Source organism: Macaca thibetana, chromosome 18 (assembly GCF_024542745.1).
Source record: "Macaca thibetana thibetana isolate TM-01 chromosome 18, ASM2454274v1, whole genome shotgun sequence".
Lineage (NCBI taxonomy): Eukaryota > Metazoa > Chordata > Mammalia > Primates > Cercopithecidae > Macaca > Macaca thibetana.
This window is the reverse complement of record NC_065595.1, coordinates 71,892,372-71,910,157: the sequence shown is the minus strand read 5'-3', so window position 1 is coordinate 71,910,157 and position 17,786 is coordinate 71,892,372. Positions and strand designations below refer to the sequence as shown.

The window sequence follows — 17,786 nt, the reverse complement described above, 5'->3', positions numbered from 1 at the left end:
GTGCATTCTAAATGTTAGTCTACATACTGACTTTCTACCTTTTAAATAAATGTAATATTTTTGCTCACATCTCCTAATTTTTGTTTGGGTTTTTTGTGAGATAGTGAAAGGAGAGTAAGCCTTAGCAACTATCTTAAATAAAATACATTCTGTTTTTATAAGGCAAGAGATTTGTGTATTTTACAATATATTTTATTACATAACCTACTTGGATAATAATTACAAAAGCTTTAAACAGTAATTCCAAGTAGTGAAAGGCAATTTCCTTTAAAAAAAAAAAAAAAAAAAAAAAGACCAAAAAGTCCACATTGGGTTTTGCTGCTTTATACACAGGAATGATTTATTTTACATACTAGTCAGTTGCAACATTAGCCTGTAAAATGAAATCCATTTTCTAAGGTCTCAAAGACAGAATCAGCTTCGTAAGAATATGCTTTCACATTAGCCAGTCTGATAAAGCATAAACAACTTAAGACTATGGTAACAGTTCAAAATAAAATTTACAAAACAGGCACTTTGAAGTCAGCTACTGTGTGTAACTTCACAGTTAACGTTACTTGGACATATCTCATTTCATCAAAGGTTATCACCCAGTGAAGCCAACGTTCCTTTGATGGAGACGCACAAACAGATTTAGGTTCGAAACACCGTATTCCAGTTGTAATACATGCAAGACAGACCCTAAGTTAGAAAAATCTTCTGAAAGAAAGTGAAGAAAAACAAAAAGCAGCCAGAAATGAAAGCATTTACAAGCACTTGAATAAGGCCTTTCAATGTTAAATCAGTGTTTTAAACCCCTTCATTCTCAGGTAAGGGATTAAGAGGCCGAGAGAGAGATCGTCTGCGAGGGTGAGGATACTGGAGGTTGGCAGTGTCAGCATCGCAAGAGTGCTCAACCAGAGGAGGAGGAGGAGGAGGAAGGAGCTGGGCATAACTGGACCATCTCGATCCAGCCCGTGGGGAATCCAGAGGGGGAAAGAAATACCTGAAACAATGAAGACAGGAACAAAACACCAAACAAAACAAAAACAGGGAAAAAAAAAAAAAAACACAAGAAAAAGAGAAAAGTAGTAAATACAGAGAGAACCAAAGAGGAGAAAACACATGCTAGAAAAAAAAAAAAAAAAAGCTTTAGTATATTCATGCCAAAACTAACAGAACATAATAGCACAAATCAAGACCCTTACTCAAATCAAGATTGCTTAAGCAAGTATAGAAACTTGAAAGGAATACAATCTGTTAAACTTAAAATGTCAAAAAAAATCAATATAAATGTTACAAAGAAAAACATTAATTTTATAAATTCAAAACACTTTCTAATCTCTCAGAAACATCTGATGCTATTCTGTACATTTACAAATCTAATAAGCTTTTTCTCTTAAGCAATGGTTCACTCACAACAGCAGCAAGCACACATTTTTTAGTGCATACATGATACTGGGAACACACACAGTATGGCTGGCTACTGCAACATGCGTTTGAACAACTACAAACACTGAACACTTATTTTTCTGCAAAAGCCTTAGGATAGCTACCAAATTTTGAGAAGTGAAAGGACTCACAGAATGACCGTGCCCTACTGTTACTCTTCTTCCATTTTGTAACTTACCCGTAACACTTACACATTTTAGCAAGCTTAAATATTTATAGCTTTGTTATCAAGGTCAGAGCTTTACAGGATATGAACTAATTTAAACAGCCAACTAAATTAAGAAAATCTTGAGACATGGAATGCTGACATTAATTTACATGCACAATTTTAGTAAAATTTTAATGGCTTCTCTTAATAGTGTGTGTCCAAATTTTGATTTGAAGGAAACTAAGCCATGGAATAAATAACACCATAAAAATATACAAATGTATATAAGAAACATTTATCTCTTTAGTGACTATGAATTAAAAACTTATAAAAAAGTGTTTCCATCTTACTTCCAAATTGTAAATGAAACAATACCAAATGCTTAACCTGGCTACAACTGTACAGTCAAGTTCCTTCATTTTACTATTACTACTTTACTAATTCACTCCTTTACTAATATTCTTTAAATACTACAAGGAAATGACAGAGTTGTACTGAATGTCATGTATAAAGCAATTCTACAAAAAGTAAATCACTCAAAACAATCTTTATAAAAAATATTTATTCAATCTTCAAATTAAAATTATAAAAGTTCATTTTAAGCTGTTTTAAGAAAGCAAAAGAAATATGTCTATATTTTCCAAATGAAGTAAAGTGATATTTCCCCTCCTCCCAACTACTTAGATAAGAATGGTAACAACCCTTTTAATCTTTAAACCCAAATTAGTTTCAGGAATATTTCAAAAAATTGTTTTGGTGACAATGTCTCAACAGAAAGCCTCTCCATTTATATTTCAAAAGTTTCAAATAGTGTCAATAAACTGACTAGTACAAAAAAATATACACTGTATTTTTAAAGGCCTTTAGGATTGCGTTTAGTAGTAAGCAGGCTGCTGGTGTATCTTGGGAGAGGTCAAACGGCGCTGGGGAAGGGGAAAAGGAGCTGGCTTTCCATTCCTGTGTGCATGCAACAAGCAGCAAAACAGCAAAGTTACTCCAGTTAGCTTGTACTCAGCTGTGCTTTCTGTTAAAGGACATAATACAAATGGAAAAGGGAAATGCATCACAGATCTAACACAGATGGTTATCGGCACAATAAGAATACAGATCAAAAAACAGAAGCTATTTACAAAAGAAAATACGCAGTACAGGCAGTGACCAAGAACCAGCCTTAAAAAATCAACTCTACTTATTTGTTTCATGAAATAATCTTATAATCTGGTATCTTCCACGGTAACCTGAAATCGTTCTGATTGATGCACATACTTAAAACCTCGAAATCAAAAGCAGGACTTCTTTATAAAAACATAACAATATAAAAATAGCTGAAATTTTAAATACAATTTTCTTATTTTATTTAGGATAACAACAGGACAGTCCATTAGGCTGTGTTTTGACGTTTCCTGAATTCTATCCCAAATTATTCACAAAGACATATTAAAATAATTTTATCTTACAAATTCACATATTTAAAATTTGAACATGAAAACAAAAGGATGACTCTTTAGATGACATCAAATATTCCTTATTATGATACACAAGAATGTAACATACGCTAACTATTCTAAAAATCAATCTCAGGTTTTATTATTTCCTCTTATTTCCATTAAACTTTAAACACAAAAGCCAAATAATTTAATGTACTCTCTTCTAAAAAGCCTTAATAAATGTATTTTATTTAAAATTGCAGTTTGACCTAATGCAAAGACCACACTACAAGCAGTGAAAAACACTAATGTTCATTTGGACTAAAACCCTCACTATTAAACCAGATAACCTTCCTCTCACTGTTGCAGAAGTGAAGTTGAATCTTAAACCTGTAACATTTCTACCGATAGACCACTAAAGCTTCAGAATATAATGTAATGACCTCATAACCTACCTGCAAATGTTATGACCAAGTAAGCCAAATACAGAGGTAACGAAATGAACTCTTAAATGCTAATATAATCACATGTGAACATTTCCACTCCATCTTATAATCCAGGAAATAATCCACCTTAAGTAGAGCTACCAGAATGATTTAAAACAAAGAGAATTTCCAGTTTTCCCATGAACAGCCTACCTGCCAGCAGAAGATCCATTTAATGAATTCTGAAGACTTGGAATATTTGAACCTAGGGAAGGATTTGAGTTTCCCTGCTGAGAACTCCCATTGACTGGGCTCCCATTACCTTTCAAAATACCAGTACACTTCCAATTGTCCATATAATTAGCTGAAAGGAAAATAATCAAATACATTAACGTGATTAATACCAATGCCTAAGGGCACAAATCCGTACCCATGTCCTTAAACTACAATTAAAGAAATGAGGGAGAGGCTAGGGGCTACATTTCTTTCAGGATAAACATTAAAGACACTTTTTAAATGGAAGACATATTGTCTTAGTTTTAACAAATTTTTAGAAGTTTTCAAAGTATCAATAACTTTAAAAATATAAAGCTTTCACCACCCATGTTACAGATAATAGCAGAGACAATTTTCTGAGCTACCGTATTATCACATTATGAAATTAATATTAAAATCTCCATTATAATATTAAAGTCTTCATTATAATGAATTTCACTTACATATGTAAGGTAATGAAATTGTCTTCTTAATTATACAAGTATAAGTTGTATGGGTACCTAATGTCTTCTGAAATGGATGTAGGTAAAAAACCTTTGGAGATTGAGTGGCTTATCCAAAATGGCCTTATTAGTTTGAATGCAAAATTGGTCTCTGAAGACAATGAGCCCAAGAAAATCAAGTTAGGCAGCCTGCTGGGGAGCATGGCAAGGTGGTCCTGACTAAAGCCCAGAGGCAGAAAAGGACAGCAAAGCCCTTGAAATCAAATTACACTGAAGAAAGGAAGGTCTGAGCTGGTTTTGCCAAAGCTCAAAATCAAACATGGGAGGCCCTCAAGCTTACCCAAACGGCACTTTGGGAAACAGTAACTGCTAAAGAGTAAATAAACTAAGACAGCTATAATTTTGAATGCTAAGTATGGGACACCATTCATTATGGTGGTGCACAAATCACAGAAATCTCTGCCCAACAGATAATCATCCAAAAAGCAGTGCAGAACCACGCTACAGAGACCACAGTCAGTGTCAACTGTCCAGACCTTCTCACTCAGCCTGGCACTTATAAAAAGCTTACAATCAGGGCCCCAAGGCTCTTAACTTTTGCAAGCTGCACAAAGCAGGGAAGATACTGGATTTTCTCCTATTAAGGACTGATTGTCTAAAGTAATCTATTTGATAAAATAAGAGCGACTATAGTCCTAGCCTGAGTCTGTAGAGCAGTCAAGTAAGGTACATATATGACAAGTGGTATCTTTTTACTGGAGATACTGCATATTCTGTTGTAATTACTTTAGTTTTAAAAGTTGCTCTGTTCCATATAACTTGAAAAACAATTCAGTGATTAACTGCTATGAAGTAGGTAAACTGATGTTCGAAATAACATAAATTAATATGACATTAAAAGTAACCGTAAAAGACCATTTTAAAAAAATATTTCAGAGTTTACATTTTTAAGTAAAAACTCCAGAGCAGAAATATAAACCAACAATTACCCCTCCACTGAAATCTTACCTTTCCACAATCTTACACAGCCATCATCTCCTGAAGATGCTAGCACTGTTCCTGTTATATTCCAACTCACTCGCCAGACCTGAGAATTATGATTATCAAACTGAGCCACTATATGGATTTCAAACTTTGTTGGCCCACCAGAGGAAGTCAGTTCTTTCCTGTTAATAAAAAACATTTTCTGAGGCATTCTAAGCAAAGTTTTAAAATACACACACACACACACACAAAATTCTAAATTAGTACAAGTGGTCTCACCACCACATCACTTTATAATAATGTACTCATCTGCATAAACCCCACCCTTGGCCCTTGAGCTGGGCCAATGTCATTTCCATTTAACTCGCCAAGGCCTGGAGTGATCCCAGCACATAAACGATATTCAGTGACTGTTTCATGGAAGAAAGAAACAACAAAACAGGATGATTTTATTCTCCCACACAAGGCCAAGGAATAAAACAGATGACAATAATTAATTTTAAAAGGCAGGGCAAGGCCAAGTGCAGTGGCTCACACCTGTAATCCCAGCACTTTGGGAGGCCAAGATGGACAGATCACTTGAGGACAGGAGTTCAAGATCAGCCTGGCCAACATGGCGAAACCCCGTCCCTACTAAAAATACAAAATAAAAAATTAGCCAGGCGTGGTGGCGGGCGCCTGTAGTCCCAGCTACTCAGGAGGCTGAGGCATAAGAATTGCTTGAACCTGGCAGGTAGAGGTTGCACTGAGCCAAGATCATGTCACTGCCCTCCAGCCTGGGCGATGAAGCGAGAACTTGCCTCAAAAAAAAAAAAAAAAAAAAAAGGGCAGGGCAGCAAGTAGGAAAGAATGAAAGAACAGAAAGAAAAGAACTGGAATTCACAATTCAAAATTAAAGTTAAATATGTTATTCACAAGACTGTATCAATACTAATTTAGTTTTCCCTAAATAGACTGCCACTTGTCATTAAATATTTATAGAATATCAGTTATATTCGGAGAATTGTTAGTATTAGCCTAAATAAAGCACAATTAAGAGAATATAAATCTACTCTTTACTCAATTCCTCTTTCCAAAAAGACATATATTTATATATAAAATGTTCATTCAATAATCCATTCTTCAAAAATGACATTAATTTAAAAGTAATTGTAAAAGACCATTTTTAAAAAATATTTCAGAGTTTACATTTTTAAGTAAAACTTCCAGAGCAGAAATATAAACCAAATCATAGTTACCTCTACTCTCTCCTCCACAAACAAAGGTAATCAGGAAGCAAGAGTATTTTCAAATTCATAAATGCTTCGAAAACTCACCTCACAGGTTTTAATGTAAAAATTCTCACATCTTTGGTTGCTATTGCTAGAATATGGAAAGATCTTCCCAAGTTTGGAGCGAATGCAATATCATGAACGGGATCAGTGACTGTCATAAGAGTTTCAGCTTTTGCATATTTCCTAATGGAAAAACAAACAATTTAAACATTTTAGAAATAAAATGTACAAAGATGCACACATCACTGCATCGCACCTTTTTCATACTGCTCACAGTCATGTAGCGCTCACCTCTGTAGTGGGCTCAACAGTGGTCCTGACCCCCAGAACCTGTGAACGTAACCTTATTCAAAAAAGGTCTTTGAAAACGTAATTAAGGACCTCAGAATGACAGCCTAGATTTAGGGTGGGTCCTAAATCCAATGTGCAGTAAGTATCCTTAAAAAAGAAGAGGAGAGACGTAGAGACACAGAGGCGGCGGCCATGTGAACACAGAGGCAGAGATTGGAGTCATGCTGCCACAAGGCAAAGAACTGGAGCCAGCAGGAGCCGGACTAGACCAGGAAGGATTCCAGAGGAAGCACAGCCCCGCCGACACCTCGATTTCAGACTTCCAGCCTCCAGAACTGAGGGAATACATTCTGTGTTAAGACACCTGATTTGTGGTAATTTGTTATGGTAGCCCTAGGAAATTAATACAACCTCCCATGTTTCCTCCTCTGATAATGTACACTGAGCTTGAAATGGTTTAATAAAAATTTAACTAGAATAAGGTCTTGGCTGGCCACAGTGGCTCACACCTGTAATCCCAGCATTTCGGGAGGCTGAAGTGGAAGAAATGCTTCAACCCAGTAGTTCAAGACCAGCCTGGGCAACACAGCAAGACCCCACCTCTACACAAAACACAAAAATAGCTGGGCGTGGTGGTGCACACCTGTAGTCCCAGCTGCTTAGGAGGCTGAGGTGGGAGGATGGCTTGAGCCCAGGAGGCAGAGATTGCAGTGAGCTGAGATTACACCACTGCACTCCAGCCTAGGCAACAGAGTGAGGCTCTGTTGCAAAAAAAAAAAAAAAAAGAAACCCGAGATGGCTGCACTCTTGCTGAGACGTGTTGGTTGTCATTACCTCCAAGCCCACTTTGGCCCTCAGCTCTGTATCAGAAATGCTGTTCCCGTGGGAACCACGGCAAAAGAAGAGATAAGAGCGGTTCTGGAATAAGAATATAGGTTCAAACCGTCCTGTGTCTCCCCACATCACTATCTACAGCTGGTCTCTTCCCGTGGTGATGTCCATCTGCCGCCGTGGCACGGGTATTGCTTTCAGTGCAGGAGTCTCTCTTTTTGGCACGTCAGCCCTGTTACTCCCCGGGAACTTTGAGTCTTATTTGGAACTCGTGAAGTCCCTGTGTCTGGGGCCAGCACTGATCCACACAGCTAAGTCTGCACTCGTCTTCCCTCTCACGTATCACACCTGGAATGGGATCCGACACTTGATGTGGGACCTAGGAAAAGGCCTCAAGATTCCCCACGTATACCAGTCTGGAGTGGCTGTCCTGGTTCTTACTGTGTTGTCCTCTATGGGGCTGGCAGCCATGTGAAGAACGGAGGTTCCCAGCATCATCTTCCTACACGTTACATTCACCCATCTTTCTGTTTGTCATTCCTATCTCCAGCCTGGGAAAAGTTCTCCTTATTTGTTTAGATCCTTTTGTACTTTCAGATCCCCGCGGAGCAGTAGACTACCTTGTAGATTATCATCGTGGAAAAGGGTCTAGTTTTCCCCTTGTTTCTAAAAATGGGGTGGCTGCAAAAACTCCCCTTTTTTGCCCACAGCTTGCCTACTCTCGGCCTAGCAGCAGTTATTCTCTCTCCATACTGGGCTTTGATTTGTGCTGAGGGTCAGCTCTTGGCTCCTTCTTCCTGAAACAGTGGAAACAATGCCAGCTCTGTGGCTTCTGCCCTGGGGATGGGGGATGAGGCTTTGGGTGCCACTGCCTGTGGGCTGCTGGCTTAAAGGACAATTCTGTTCTTTGCTGAGAGCCCAGGCCATTAACACCTACGCAGTGTTAATGAAAGAAGAGAAGTGGTGGGAGGGGAATTGGTCTGTCCCAGCTAGAGGGAGATGAAGAGGGCTACTTAGTTCTTGGAGCAGCTGCTTGTGAGGAGAAAATATATAGCTTTTGACGCAAGAAGAAAATCCAGAAAATTATCACTGAACATATTGTTATTTCTTTTTCTTGGATTTCCAGAACAGCTTCTTAATTTTATACTTTCTCATCAAAGTCATGTACCATTTTTTGAAACTGAATTAAAATACTCATTTAAAAAAAAAAAAGGAATAAGGTCTTGATTTATTAGCCACTGACACCTTTCTTAGGAAAAGAGTAATGCATTGCCTAAGTATTTGAGTGTAAATAAAAAAGTAAAGCTGGTAACAGGAATTGAGGTTTTTTAGGTTTTCCGTTTTTTTTGAGACAGAGTTTCGCTCTTGTGCTGGAGTGCAATGGTGCGATCTCGGCTCACTGAAACCTCCGCCTCCTGGGTTCAAGTGATTCTCCTGCCTCAGCCACCTGAGTAGCTGGGATTACACGTGTGCACCACCACGCCCGGCTAATTTTGTATTTTTAGTAGAGACAGGGTTTCACCCAGCACTTTGGGAGGCAGAGGCAGGTGGATCACCTGAGGTCAGGAGTTCGAGACCAGCCTGATCTCATGGTTTCAGTACCTATAAACCAGTAATTCCTAAATCTATCCCCTGCAATTCAGGACCTTCTACCAAAGGCCAGAAACAGGACAGAGGGAGCTAAGAGCACACATGCTGCAGCCAAAACGTATTTGAATCCAGGCTGTAACTTGACCTTCAGCAAGAAGTTCTCCATAAAGTGGGAGTAACACCAGTACTGTGGCAGAGAGATTCTAAGAGCTCCCATGACCCGCACCTCCTGGTGGTCACGCCCTTGTAAAGGTTCCTCTCCATGAGTGTGAGTGCGGCCCATGGTTTGTTTTCTACCCAGGGGAAGGAACATGGCAAGATGGCGGGACAACACTTGTGTGACCGCAAGGCACAAGCCTGTGACGCCTGCCTTATGAGAAGACTCTCCCGCTTTCTGGCCTTGCAGAAGCAGCTGCCACGCTGTGAGGACACAGGGAGGGTCTTGTGGCAGGAATACAAGTGCTGCCAACAACCAGGTGAGCGCCGCAGTGGACTCTTTCCCAGTCTGGCCTGACTCTCGACCCACAGACACTGAAATACCGAATCTGTACTGTTTCAGCCACTGGGTGATAATGCCGTCGTGCAGCAACAGACAACTAATCTCAGCTATTCTACCCATCCGCCTTTACACATTCCAACCTGGATGTTCCAAAAGCACCTCAAACGTATGTCTGAAATAAACTGTGCTGACCACATTCACTCCCCATCTCAACGAGTGGTACCACCATCGGCCAGGTCAGAAACCAAGACTCACGTGACCTACAGCTGGTGCCTCCTAGACAAGTCTCCCTGGTCCCTCTTCATCCCACGGACAGTGCACGTCCACATTCCACACCACCGTGGGCTACTGCGTTCATCCCTGAGTCCCTGCTCCCCCCTGAGTCCCTGATCCTCCCTGAGTCCCTGCTCCCCCGAGTCCCTGCTCCCCCGTGAGTCCCTGCTTCCCCCCGAGTCCCTGCTCCCCCGAGTCCCTGCTCCAAGTCCCTGCTCCCCCCTGAGTCCCTGCTCCCCCCCAGTCCCTGCTCCCCACCGAGTCCCTGCTCCCCCGAGTCCCTGCTCCCCTCTGAGTCCCTGCTCCCCCCTGAGTCCCTGCTCCCCACCGAGTCCCTGCTCCCCACCGAGTCCCTGCTCCCCCGAGTCCCTGCTTCCCCCCGAGTCCCTGCTCCCCCGAGTCCCTGCTCCGAGTCCCTGCTCCCCCCGAGTCCCTGCTTCCCCCCGAGTCCCTGCTCCCCCGAGTCCCTGCTCCCCCCCAGTCCCTGCTCCCCACCGAGTCCCTGCTCCCCCGAGTCCCTGCTCCCCTGAGTCCCTGCTCCCCTCTGAGTCCCTGCTCCCCCCTGAGTCCCTGCTCCCCACCGAATCCCTGCTCCCCACCGAGTCCCTGCTCCCAAGTCCCTGCTCCCCCCCGAGTCCCTGCTCCCCACCGAGTCCCTGCTCCCCACCGAGTCCCTGCTCCCCCCTGAGTCCCTGCTCCCCATCCACACGGCTGCCAAAGTCATCTCCCTAAAAGGTAAATACAACCTGGTAACTCTACTGGACCCTGCGAAAGTCCAAATGCTGCCACGATGGAAACCAGATTGGCAAGCAGCACTCCCCAAAATCTGCCTGCCCTGCTGGCCTGCCCCTCCCCTGCCTCTCCCCTGCCCCTCCCCTGCCTCTCCCCTGCCTTAGCCTCCCCCGCCACCACCTCACCAGGCCCAACCCCGTGCCCTTGTCTTTGTTCCTGCCTCCTCTCTGCCTGCAGAACACCCTCTGTCTTTCGACTAATCTCAAACATCACCAGCTCCCACCTGACACTTCCTGCCCTGCCAGTCAGGTACGTGCTGCCATCTCTAGCAGGTCACCATCCTCGTCCATATCCTAGGTGCTGTGAGCTCCTTCAGCTCTTAATACAGTCCCTGCTGCTTATGAAATGTTGAAAAAGTGAGATTTTTTTTCTTACCTGAGGCAAGCTATATATTGTAATTAATTAAGGTGGTCGGGCACAGTGGCTCCTGCCTGTAATCCCAACACTCTGGGAGTCAGAGGCAGGAGGATCACCTGAGGTTGGGAGTTCAAGACCAGTCTGACCAACACGGAGAAACCGCGTCTCTACTAAAAATACAAAAATAGCTGGCTGGGTGTGGTGGCGCACGCCTGTGATCCCAACTACTCGGGAGGCTGAGGCAGGAGAATCGCTTGAACTGGGGCGGCGGAGGTTACGGTGAGCCAAGATCGTGCCATTGCACTGCAGCCTGGGCAACAAGAGCGAAACTTCGCCTCAAAAAAAAAATAAAAATAAAAATAATTAAGGTTATCTAAAGCTTCTCCTATCAGGAGGAGCCAAATAAGATCCTCAATGAGAGTGTATATGAAAGGAATGAACAAAAAAGACTTTGTTTCTGGTCCTGACTCTGGACCTTAGACTAGCCATTCACTCTGTTGGTCTCGGTTTCCTCATTTGTAAAATAGTGTTAATGAAAATCTGTCTCCCCTACTTACAAGGTGGTGGGTAGGATTCAAACTTCATAATACATATAAAAATGCCCTGTAACCTATAAAAACACATGGCACTTCTATTATCACTATCAATGCTAGATCTGTTTTAGTATTTTCACTTACAAATACAAATAAGTATATCGAACATTGGCTAATTTGGCAAATGTCTCCTGTCTACTAAATGGTGATACTACTTAGAAAAAGATAAACAGGCCGGGCGCGGTGGCTCACACCTGTAATCCCAGCACTTTGGAAGGCTGAGGTGGGCGGATCACAAGGTCACGAGATCGAGACCATCCTGGCCAACATGGTGAAACCCCATCTCTACTAAAAATACAAAAATTAGCTGGGCGTGGTGGCGGGTGCCTGTGGTCCCAGCTACTCGGGAGGCTGAGGCAGAGAATCACTTGAACCCAGGAGGCAGAGGTTGCAGTGAGCCAAGATTGTGCCACTGCACTCCAGCCTGGGCGACAGACTGAGATTCTATCTCAAAAAAAAAAAAAAAATTAGGTAATTTCTATTTCCCTGTATTTTCTTTCAGAACTAACTGCAAGTTATTTATCTTTTTACTCCAATCTTATTTACGAAATACATTTCTGGATTTCACTGCTGGAGTGAAGTGGTGCAATTTTGACCTACCGCAGCCTCGACCTCCCAGGCTCAGGTGATCCTCCCACCTCAGCCTCCCAAGTAGCTGGAACTACAGGCGTGCGCCACCGTCCCCACAGCTAGTTTTTGTACTTTTTGTAGCAAAAGGGTTTCACCATGTTGTCCAGGCTGGTCTTGAATTCCTAGACTCAAGCGACCCAGCCACCTCGGCCTCCCAAAGTGCTGGGACTACAGGCATGAGTCACCTCCCCTGGCCAATGATACACCTTTTAAGTTTCGGGCTTATGTCTACATATTCATTCTGCTCAGCTGAGGTTGAAATTTACTTAACAAGCCCAACACTTCATGAAGCCTCTATAAAATGTGCTATTAATAGGGCTTATAGCTTTCACAGCTTAAGAAACCATGAAAATCTCTAAGACCATTTCCCATCACAGCAGCACGTTCTGCCGGACAGCACTGTTGAAGACCAAGCCTCTCTGCAGACATCAAAAATCTAGGAAGGCAGAAGGTATAAGATCTCCTTGGCAACTCAGATGGTAACATTTGGAATTGCAGAGTCCACGGGAGTAACACTAGTTCCTTCTCTAATGCTGGCCCTGCCTAAGATCTGACTATTAGACCCAAGAATTTTCTCTAGTACCTGGGAAACCCATCTAATCACGTGACAGGTGCTCTCTTCTCCCGTAAGACTGAGTAGTGTGCCTCTGAGACAGTGCTTTTGGCTCTCAAAAGCTTTGCAGACACTTGTATCTCAGCATGACCAAAATTAACTTACCTTCACATGCTGCTACACTCTACCCAAATCTGCCTTGTTCCCAGAGTTCCTTATCTCAAGAAATTACACACATTGAAATTACACACTGAACTCTTAGGCCAGAACCTTAGAAATAAACATTTTAACACTTGCTTCCTTCTCCTTCAATTCTCATATCCAATCAATCACCAGATCCTATTGATTCCACTTCTCAATTATTCTCAAGTTGTCCACTTACCTCCACGCCACTGCTACTACTATCCCAAAGCCACATACTCCCCCACCTGGACTGTCTTCACAGCATCCAAGCCCTGAACCCACCATGTTTCCCTCCAACACACTTGTCACATCTATGGAAGATCCATCTGATCCCATTATTCCCTATTCACATTACCTGTAAGATAAAACTGAAACACTAGACACTACTTCTTATAGATACACGTCTTGCCTATTTCTCTCCACACTCACTTTTGCCCAGTATGTTCCAACCACAGTATAAATACACTGCCTCTCTGTTGCTCACGGGCCTTACCACATGCAGTTTTCTCCACCAGGAGTGCTTCTGCCCTCTGTCTGGCTAACTTCTACTCATCCTATCGGTCATCTTCTAGGCGAACCTTCCTAGTCCCTAAACCAGATTAGGTTCCCCAGGTGTAAGCTCTTTAGCACCCTGATTCTTCCACTTCATAAAATTCATCACTGTTTTTTACTACGATTGTTTCACTGCAAGATGGTAAGTACTGGGAGATCAATTACCTTCCCCTCTTTTTTTTTTTTTTTTTTTTTTTTTTTTTTTTTTTTTTTTTTTTGAGGCAGAGTTTTGCTCTTGTTGCCCAGGCTGGAGTGCAACAGCACGATCTCAGTTCACTGCAGCTTCTGCCTCCCAGGTGCAAGTGATTCTCCTGCCTCAGCCTCCTGAGTAGCTGGGATTACAGGCACCTGCCACCACACCCAGCTAATTTTTTGTATTTTTAGTAGACACGGGGTTTCACCGTATTGGCCAGGCTGGTCTACCTTCTCCTCTTTATCACTCATGCCTGTACTATCCCAGCCTAGCACAGAACTTGGTATATTATGGTAAATCAGAAAACATATGACAAATGATATATAATTCTGTAAATGAATAAAGAAATAACATTTTAAAAAACTGAAATGCAATTCTGAACAATTATTAAAACCAAAGCAGGACTGACCTGGTGTTTTCATTATATTCAAAAATCTGAACCTTGGCCATTGCGTTGGGGCTACTGTCATCACTTCCTACAGCGATCATGGGGGAATGAGCTCGAGAGCTAGAAACAAAAGAAATACACACGTCAGAGAACGAACACACTGGAGGCAAGCAGACACCCAGCTTACAGTCAGCCTGTCACTACTAGTGACGTGTAGGTCTCTGCCACACTGCTGACATGGCCACACTGCCAGTGTGTGCACCTGAGAATGCCACACATGGGAGCTGAGGATTCCATCCTTATGAACTGGTTTTAGCATGTTCTTACGGCTCAGACAGAAAGGAGCTCTTTGCCTGAAAGAAAGCTTTCAAGCATTCAACATATTTCTAAAAAATACTTAAGAGGTCTTAGTAATTTTTCCTCCTGAAATTTTCGGTCATTAACTATGAAACAAAAAGTAGCCCTACTGTGACTAACTTCATGACAAAAAGATTGTAAGTGCTTTGACAAAAAGAAGAAACATGCAGGCAGGGTGGCTCACGCCGGTGATCCCAGCATTTTGAGAGGCTGAGACAAGAGGATCATTTGAGGCCAGAAGTTCAAGAAGAGCCTGGGCAACATCATGAGACCCTATCTCTACAAACAAAAAGTTTTTAATTAGCCTGTTGCGGTGGCGTGTACCGTTTGTCTTAGCTACTTAGGAGCTGAGGCAGGAGGATCGCTGGAGCCTGGGAGTGGGAGGCTGCAGTGAGCTACGATCGTGTCACTGCACTCTAGCCTGGGCAACAGAGTGAGAGCCTCTTTCAGAAAAAAAAACAGCAGATGGACACAGGAAAAGCGGAAAAGCCTACCCCTGCAGAAGTCATGATTCCACATCATTCCCCCCCAGACTCATTTGTGGTCAACCTCATTTTGAAAGAGCAAAAGAAGGCCGGGCGCAGTGGCTCAAGCCTGTAATCCCAGCACTTTGGGAGGCCGAGGCGGGCGGATCACAAGGTCAGGAGATCGAGACCACAGTGAAACCCCGTCTCTACTAAAAATACAAAAAATTAGCCGGGCGCGGTGGCGGGCGCCTGTAGTCCCAGCTACTCAGGAGGCTGAGGCAGGAGAATGGCGGGAACCCGGGAGGCGGAGCTTGCAGTGAGCCGAGATCGCGCCACTGCACTCCAGCCTGGGCAACAGCGTGAGACTCCGTCTCAAAAAAAAAAAAAAAACAAAACAAAAAGAAAGAGCAAAAGATAAGCAATGAAAGAATGGCTCTCCTGAACCAACAGTTGAATGACTTTTTAATTTCTATGCCTAATGAATATAATTTCCTTTGCCTCCCTCATCCAGATTAACATCTCTGTGAACCTGGCACCCTTGCTTAATCTTTAGCCTCAATATTGTGAACTACTGACCTCTTACAGCTAAAACCAAAATGTGGTAACTGATAAAAAATTTTATTTTATTTTTTTTTTTTTTTTTTTGAGACGGAGTCTCGCTATGTCGCCCAGGGTGGAGTGCAGTGGCCGGATCTCAGCTCACTGCAAGCTCCGCCTCCTGGGTTTTTACGCCATTCTCCTGCCTCAGCCTCCCGAGTAGCCGGGACTACAGGCGCCCACCACCTCGCCCAGCTAGTTTTTTGTATTTTTTAGTAGAGACAGGGTTTCACCGTGTTAGCCAGGATGGTCTCGAACTCCTGACCTCGTGATCCGCCCGTCTCGGCCTCCCAAAGTGCTGGGATTACAGGCTTGAGCCACCGCGCCCGGCAATAAAAAATTTTAGTTCTTTATTACTAAAGCTTCAGGTAATTAGATCAAATTATCTAATTAAGAAAATTACCAGGCAAACTACAAAATGCTGCAGTAATAAAATAAAATTATGAGTTATTTATAAAAATTTTTGGCCATTCAAATAGACGTAAATTCCACAGCAAATTTCTGTATCTCACAAACTTCCTTTTGCTTTTTTTTTCCTGTTTGAGACAGAGCACCACTCTGTCACCTAGGCTGGAGTGCAGCGGCAAGATCTCTGAACACTGGAACCTCCACCTCCTGGGTTCAAGTGATTCTCCTGCCTCAGCCTCCTGAGTAGCTGGGATTACAGGCATGAACCACCACACCCGGCCACAAACTTCCTTTTTCAGTGTTCTACAAGTATTTAGTTTTGTTTTTATAACATTAATAGTGTGAATGAGGACCAAAAGTACATTTATAGTAACATATTCTAAATTACTAAAAACGTCAGTTTTGTGGGGCTTTTTTTTTTTTTTTTTTTGAGACAGAGTCTTACTCTGTAGCCAGGCTGGAGTGCAGTGGCGCGATCTCGGTTCACTGCAACCTCCTCCGCCTCCTGGGTTCAAGCGGTTCTCGTGCCTCGGCCTCCCACGTGGCTGGGATTACAGGCACGCACCACCACACCCAGCTAATTTTTGTATTTTTAGTAAAAATGGGGTTTCACCACATTGGCCAGGATGGTCTCGATCTCCTGACCTCGTGATCTGCCCACCTCGGCCTCCCAAAGTACTGGAATTACAGGCGTAAGCCACCACGCCCAGCCAAGATTTTTTTTTTTTTAATTGAGATTGGAGTCTCACTATGTTGCCCAGGCTGGACTTGAACTGCTGAGCTCAAGCAATCCTCCTCCCAAGTAGCTGAGACTACAGGCGTGCACCACCACACCCAGTTAAATAATGTAAGATTTAAAAAATTATTTGTTTGTTGTTTCTTTTTTTTTTCTTGGCGTGGGGGCAGGGGGTGGGGGGACAGAATTTTGCTCTTGTTGCCCAGGCTGGAGTGCAATGTTGCGATTTCACAACTTCCACCTCCCAGGTTCAATGATTCTCCTGCCTCAGCCTCCCGAGTAGCTAGCATTACAGGCATGTGCCACCAAATCCAGCTAATTTTGTATTTTTAGTAGAGAGGGGTTTTCTCCATGTTGGACAGACTGGTCTCCAACTCCCAACTTCAGGTGATCTGCCCACCTCAGCCTCCCAAAGTGCTGGAATTACAGGCGTGAGCCACTGTGCCCGGCCTTAAAAATATTTTTAAATCCAGTCACGAAATGTCCAGACAGCAACTTGAATTGAGGATTACCTAAACTGTACAACCAGATATAAGATATTCACATTTAAACCACTTTCTAAGTATGATTCACAGCTAAACAGTGAGAAAAACCATCCAGCTTTCTGACTGAATAGTGTAGACAGATCACCTGGATCTCTGCCTCCCTCCTAAACCCCACTGAAATGATGAAATATCATCATCATACTGGGCTAGAAATCTAGAAAGAGTGCCATCCGAAATCAAGAAACTTGGAGGGTTTCCAGGAAGTCAGGAAGCAGATCAGACTGAGAAAGAAAATACAAAGGAAGAAAGAGCCCATATCACCATCAGTAACTAGAAAATTGCAGAAGGTTGGCCGGGCGCGGTGGCTCCCGCCTGTAATCCCAGCACTTTGGGAGGCCGAGGCGGGCGGATCATGAGGTCAGGAGATCGAGACCATCCTGGCTAATGTGGTGAAACCCCATCTCTACTAAAAATACAAAAAAATTAGCTGGGCGTGGTGGCAGGTGCCTGTGGTCCCAGCTACTCAGGAGGTTGAGGCAGGAGAATGGCGGGAACCCGGGAGGCGGAGCTTGGAGTGAGCTGAGATCGCGCCACTGCACTCCA

General features: G+C 43.0%; 1 protein-coding gene and 1 pseudogene across 3 annotated transcripts in view; one reads left to right on the top strand and one right to left on the bottom strand.

Moving 5' to 3' along the window:
• Positions 1-311: 311 nt before the first annotated feature.
• SEH1L (SEH1 like nucleoporin) overlaps positions 312-17,786 on the bottom strand; it is a 38,771-nt gene continuing 21,296 nt past the window's right edge. Inside the window, exons 5-9 of one of the 3 annotated variants that reach the window (XM_050767569.1) lie at positions 14,155-14,253; positions 6,451-6,591; positions 5,159-5,316; positions 3,645-3,795; positions 312-2,603 (exon numbers count right to left, since the gene is read on the bottom strand). In XM_050767569.1, coding sequence (XP_050623526.1) covers positions 2,591-2,603; positions 3,645-3,795; positions 5,159-5,316; positions 6,451-6,591; positions 14,155-14,253 — 562 coding nt within the window. In that variant the 3' untranslated portion in view covers positions 312-2,590. The remainder of the gene's footprint in view (positions 2,604-3,644; positions 3,796-5,158; positions 5,317-6,450; positions 6,592-14,154; positions 14,254-17,786) is intronic. The other 2 variants (XM_050767567.1, XM_050767568.1) reach the window with 2 other exon arrangements.
• On the top strand, positions 7,495-8,029 carry LOC126941229 (succinate dehydrogenase cytochrome b560 subunit, mitochondrial-like; annotated as a pseudogene).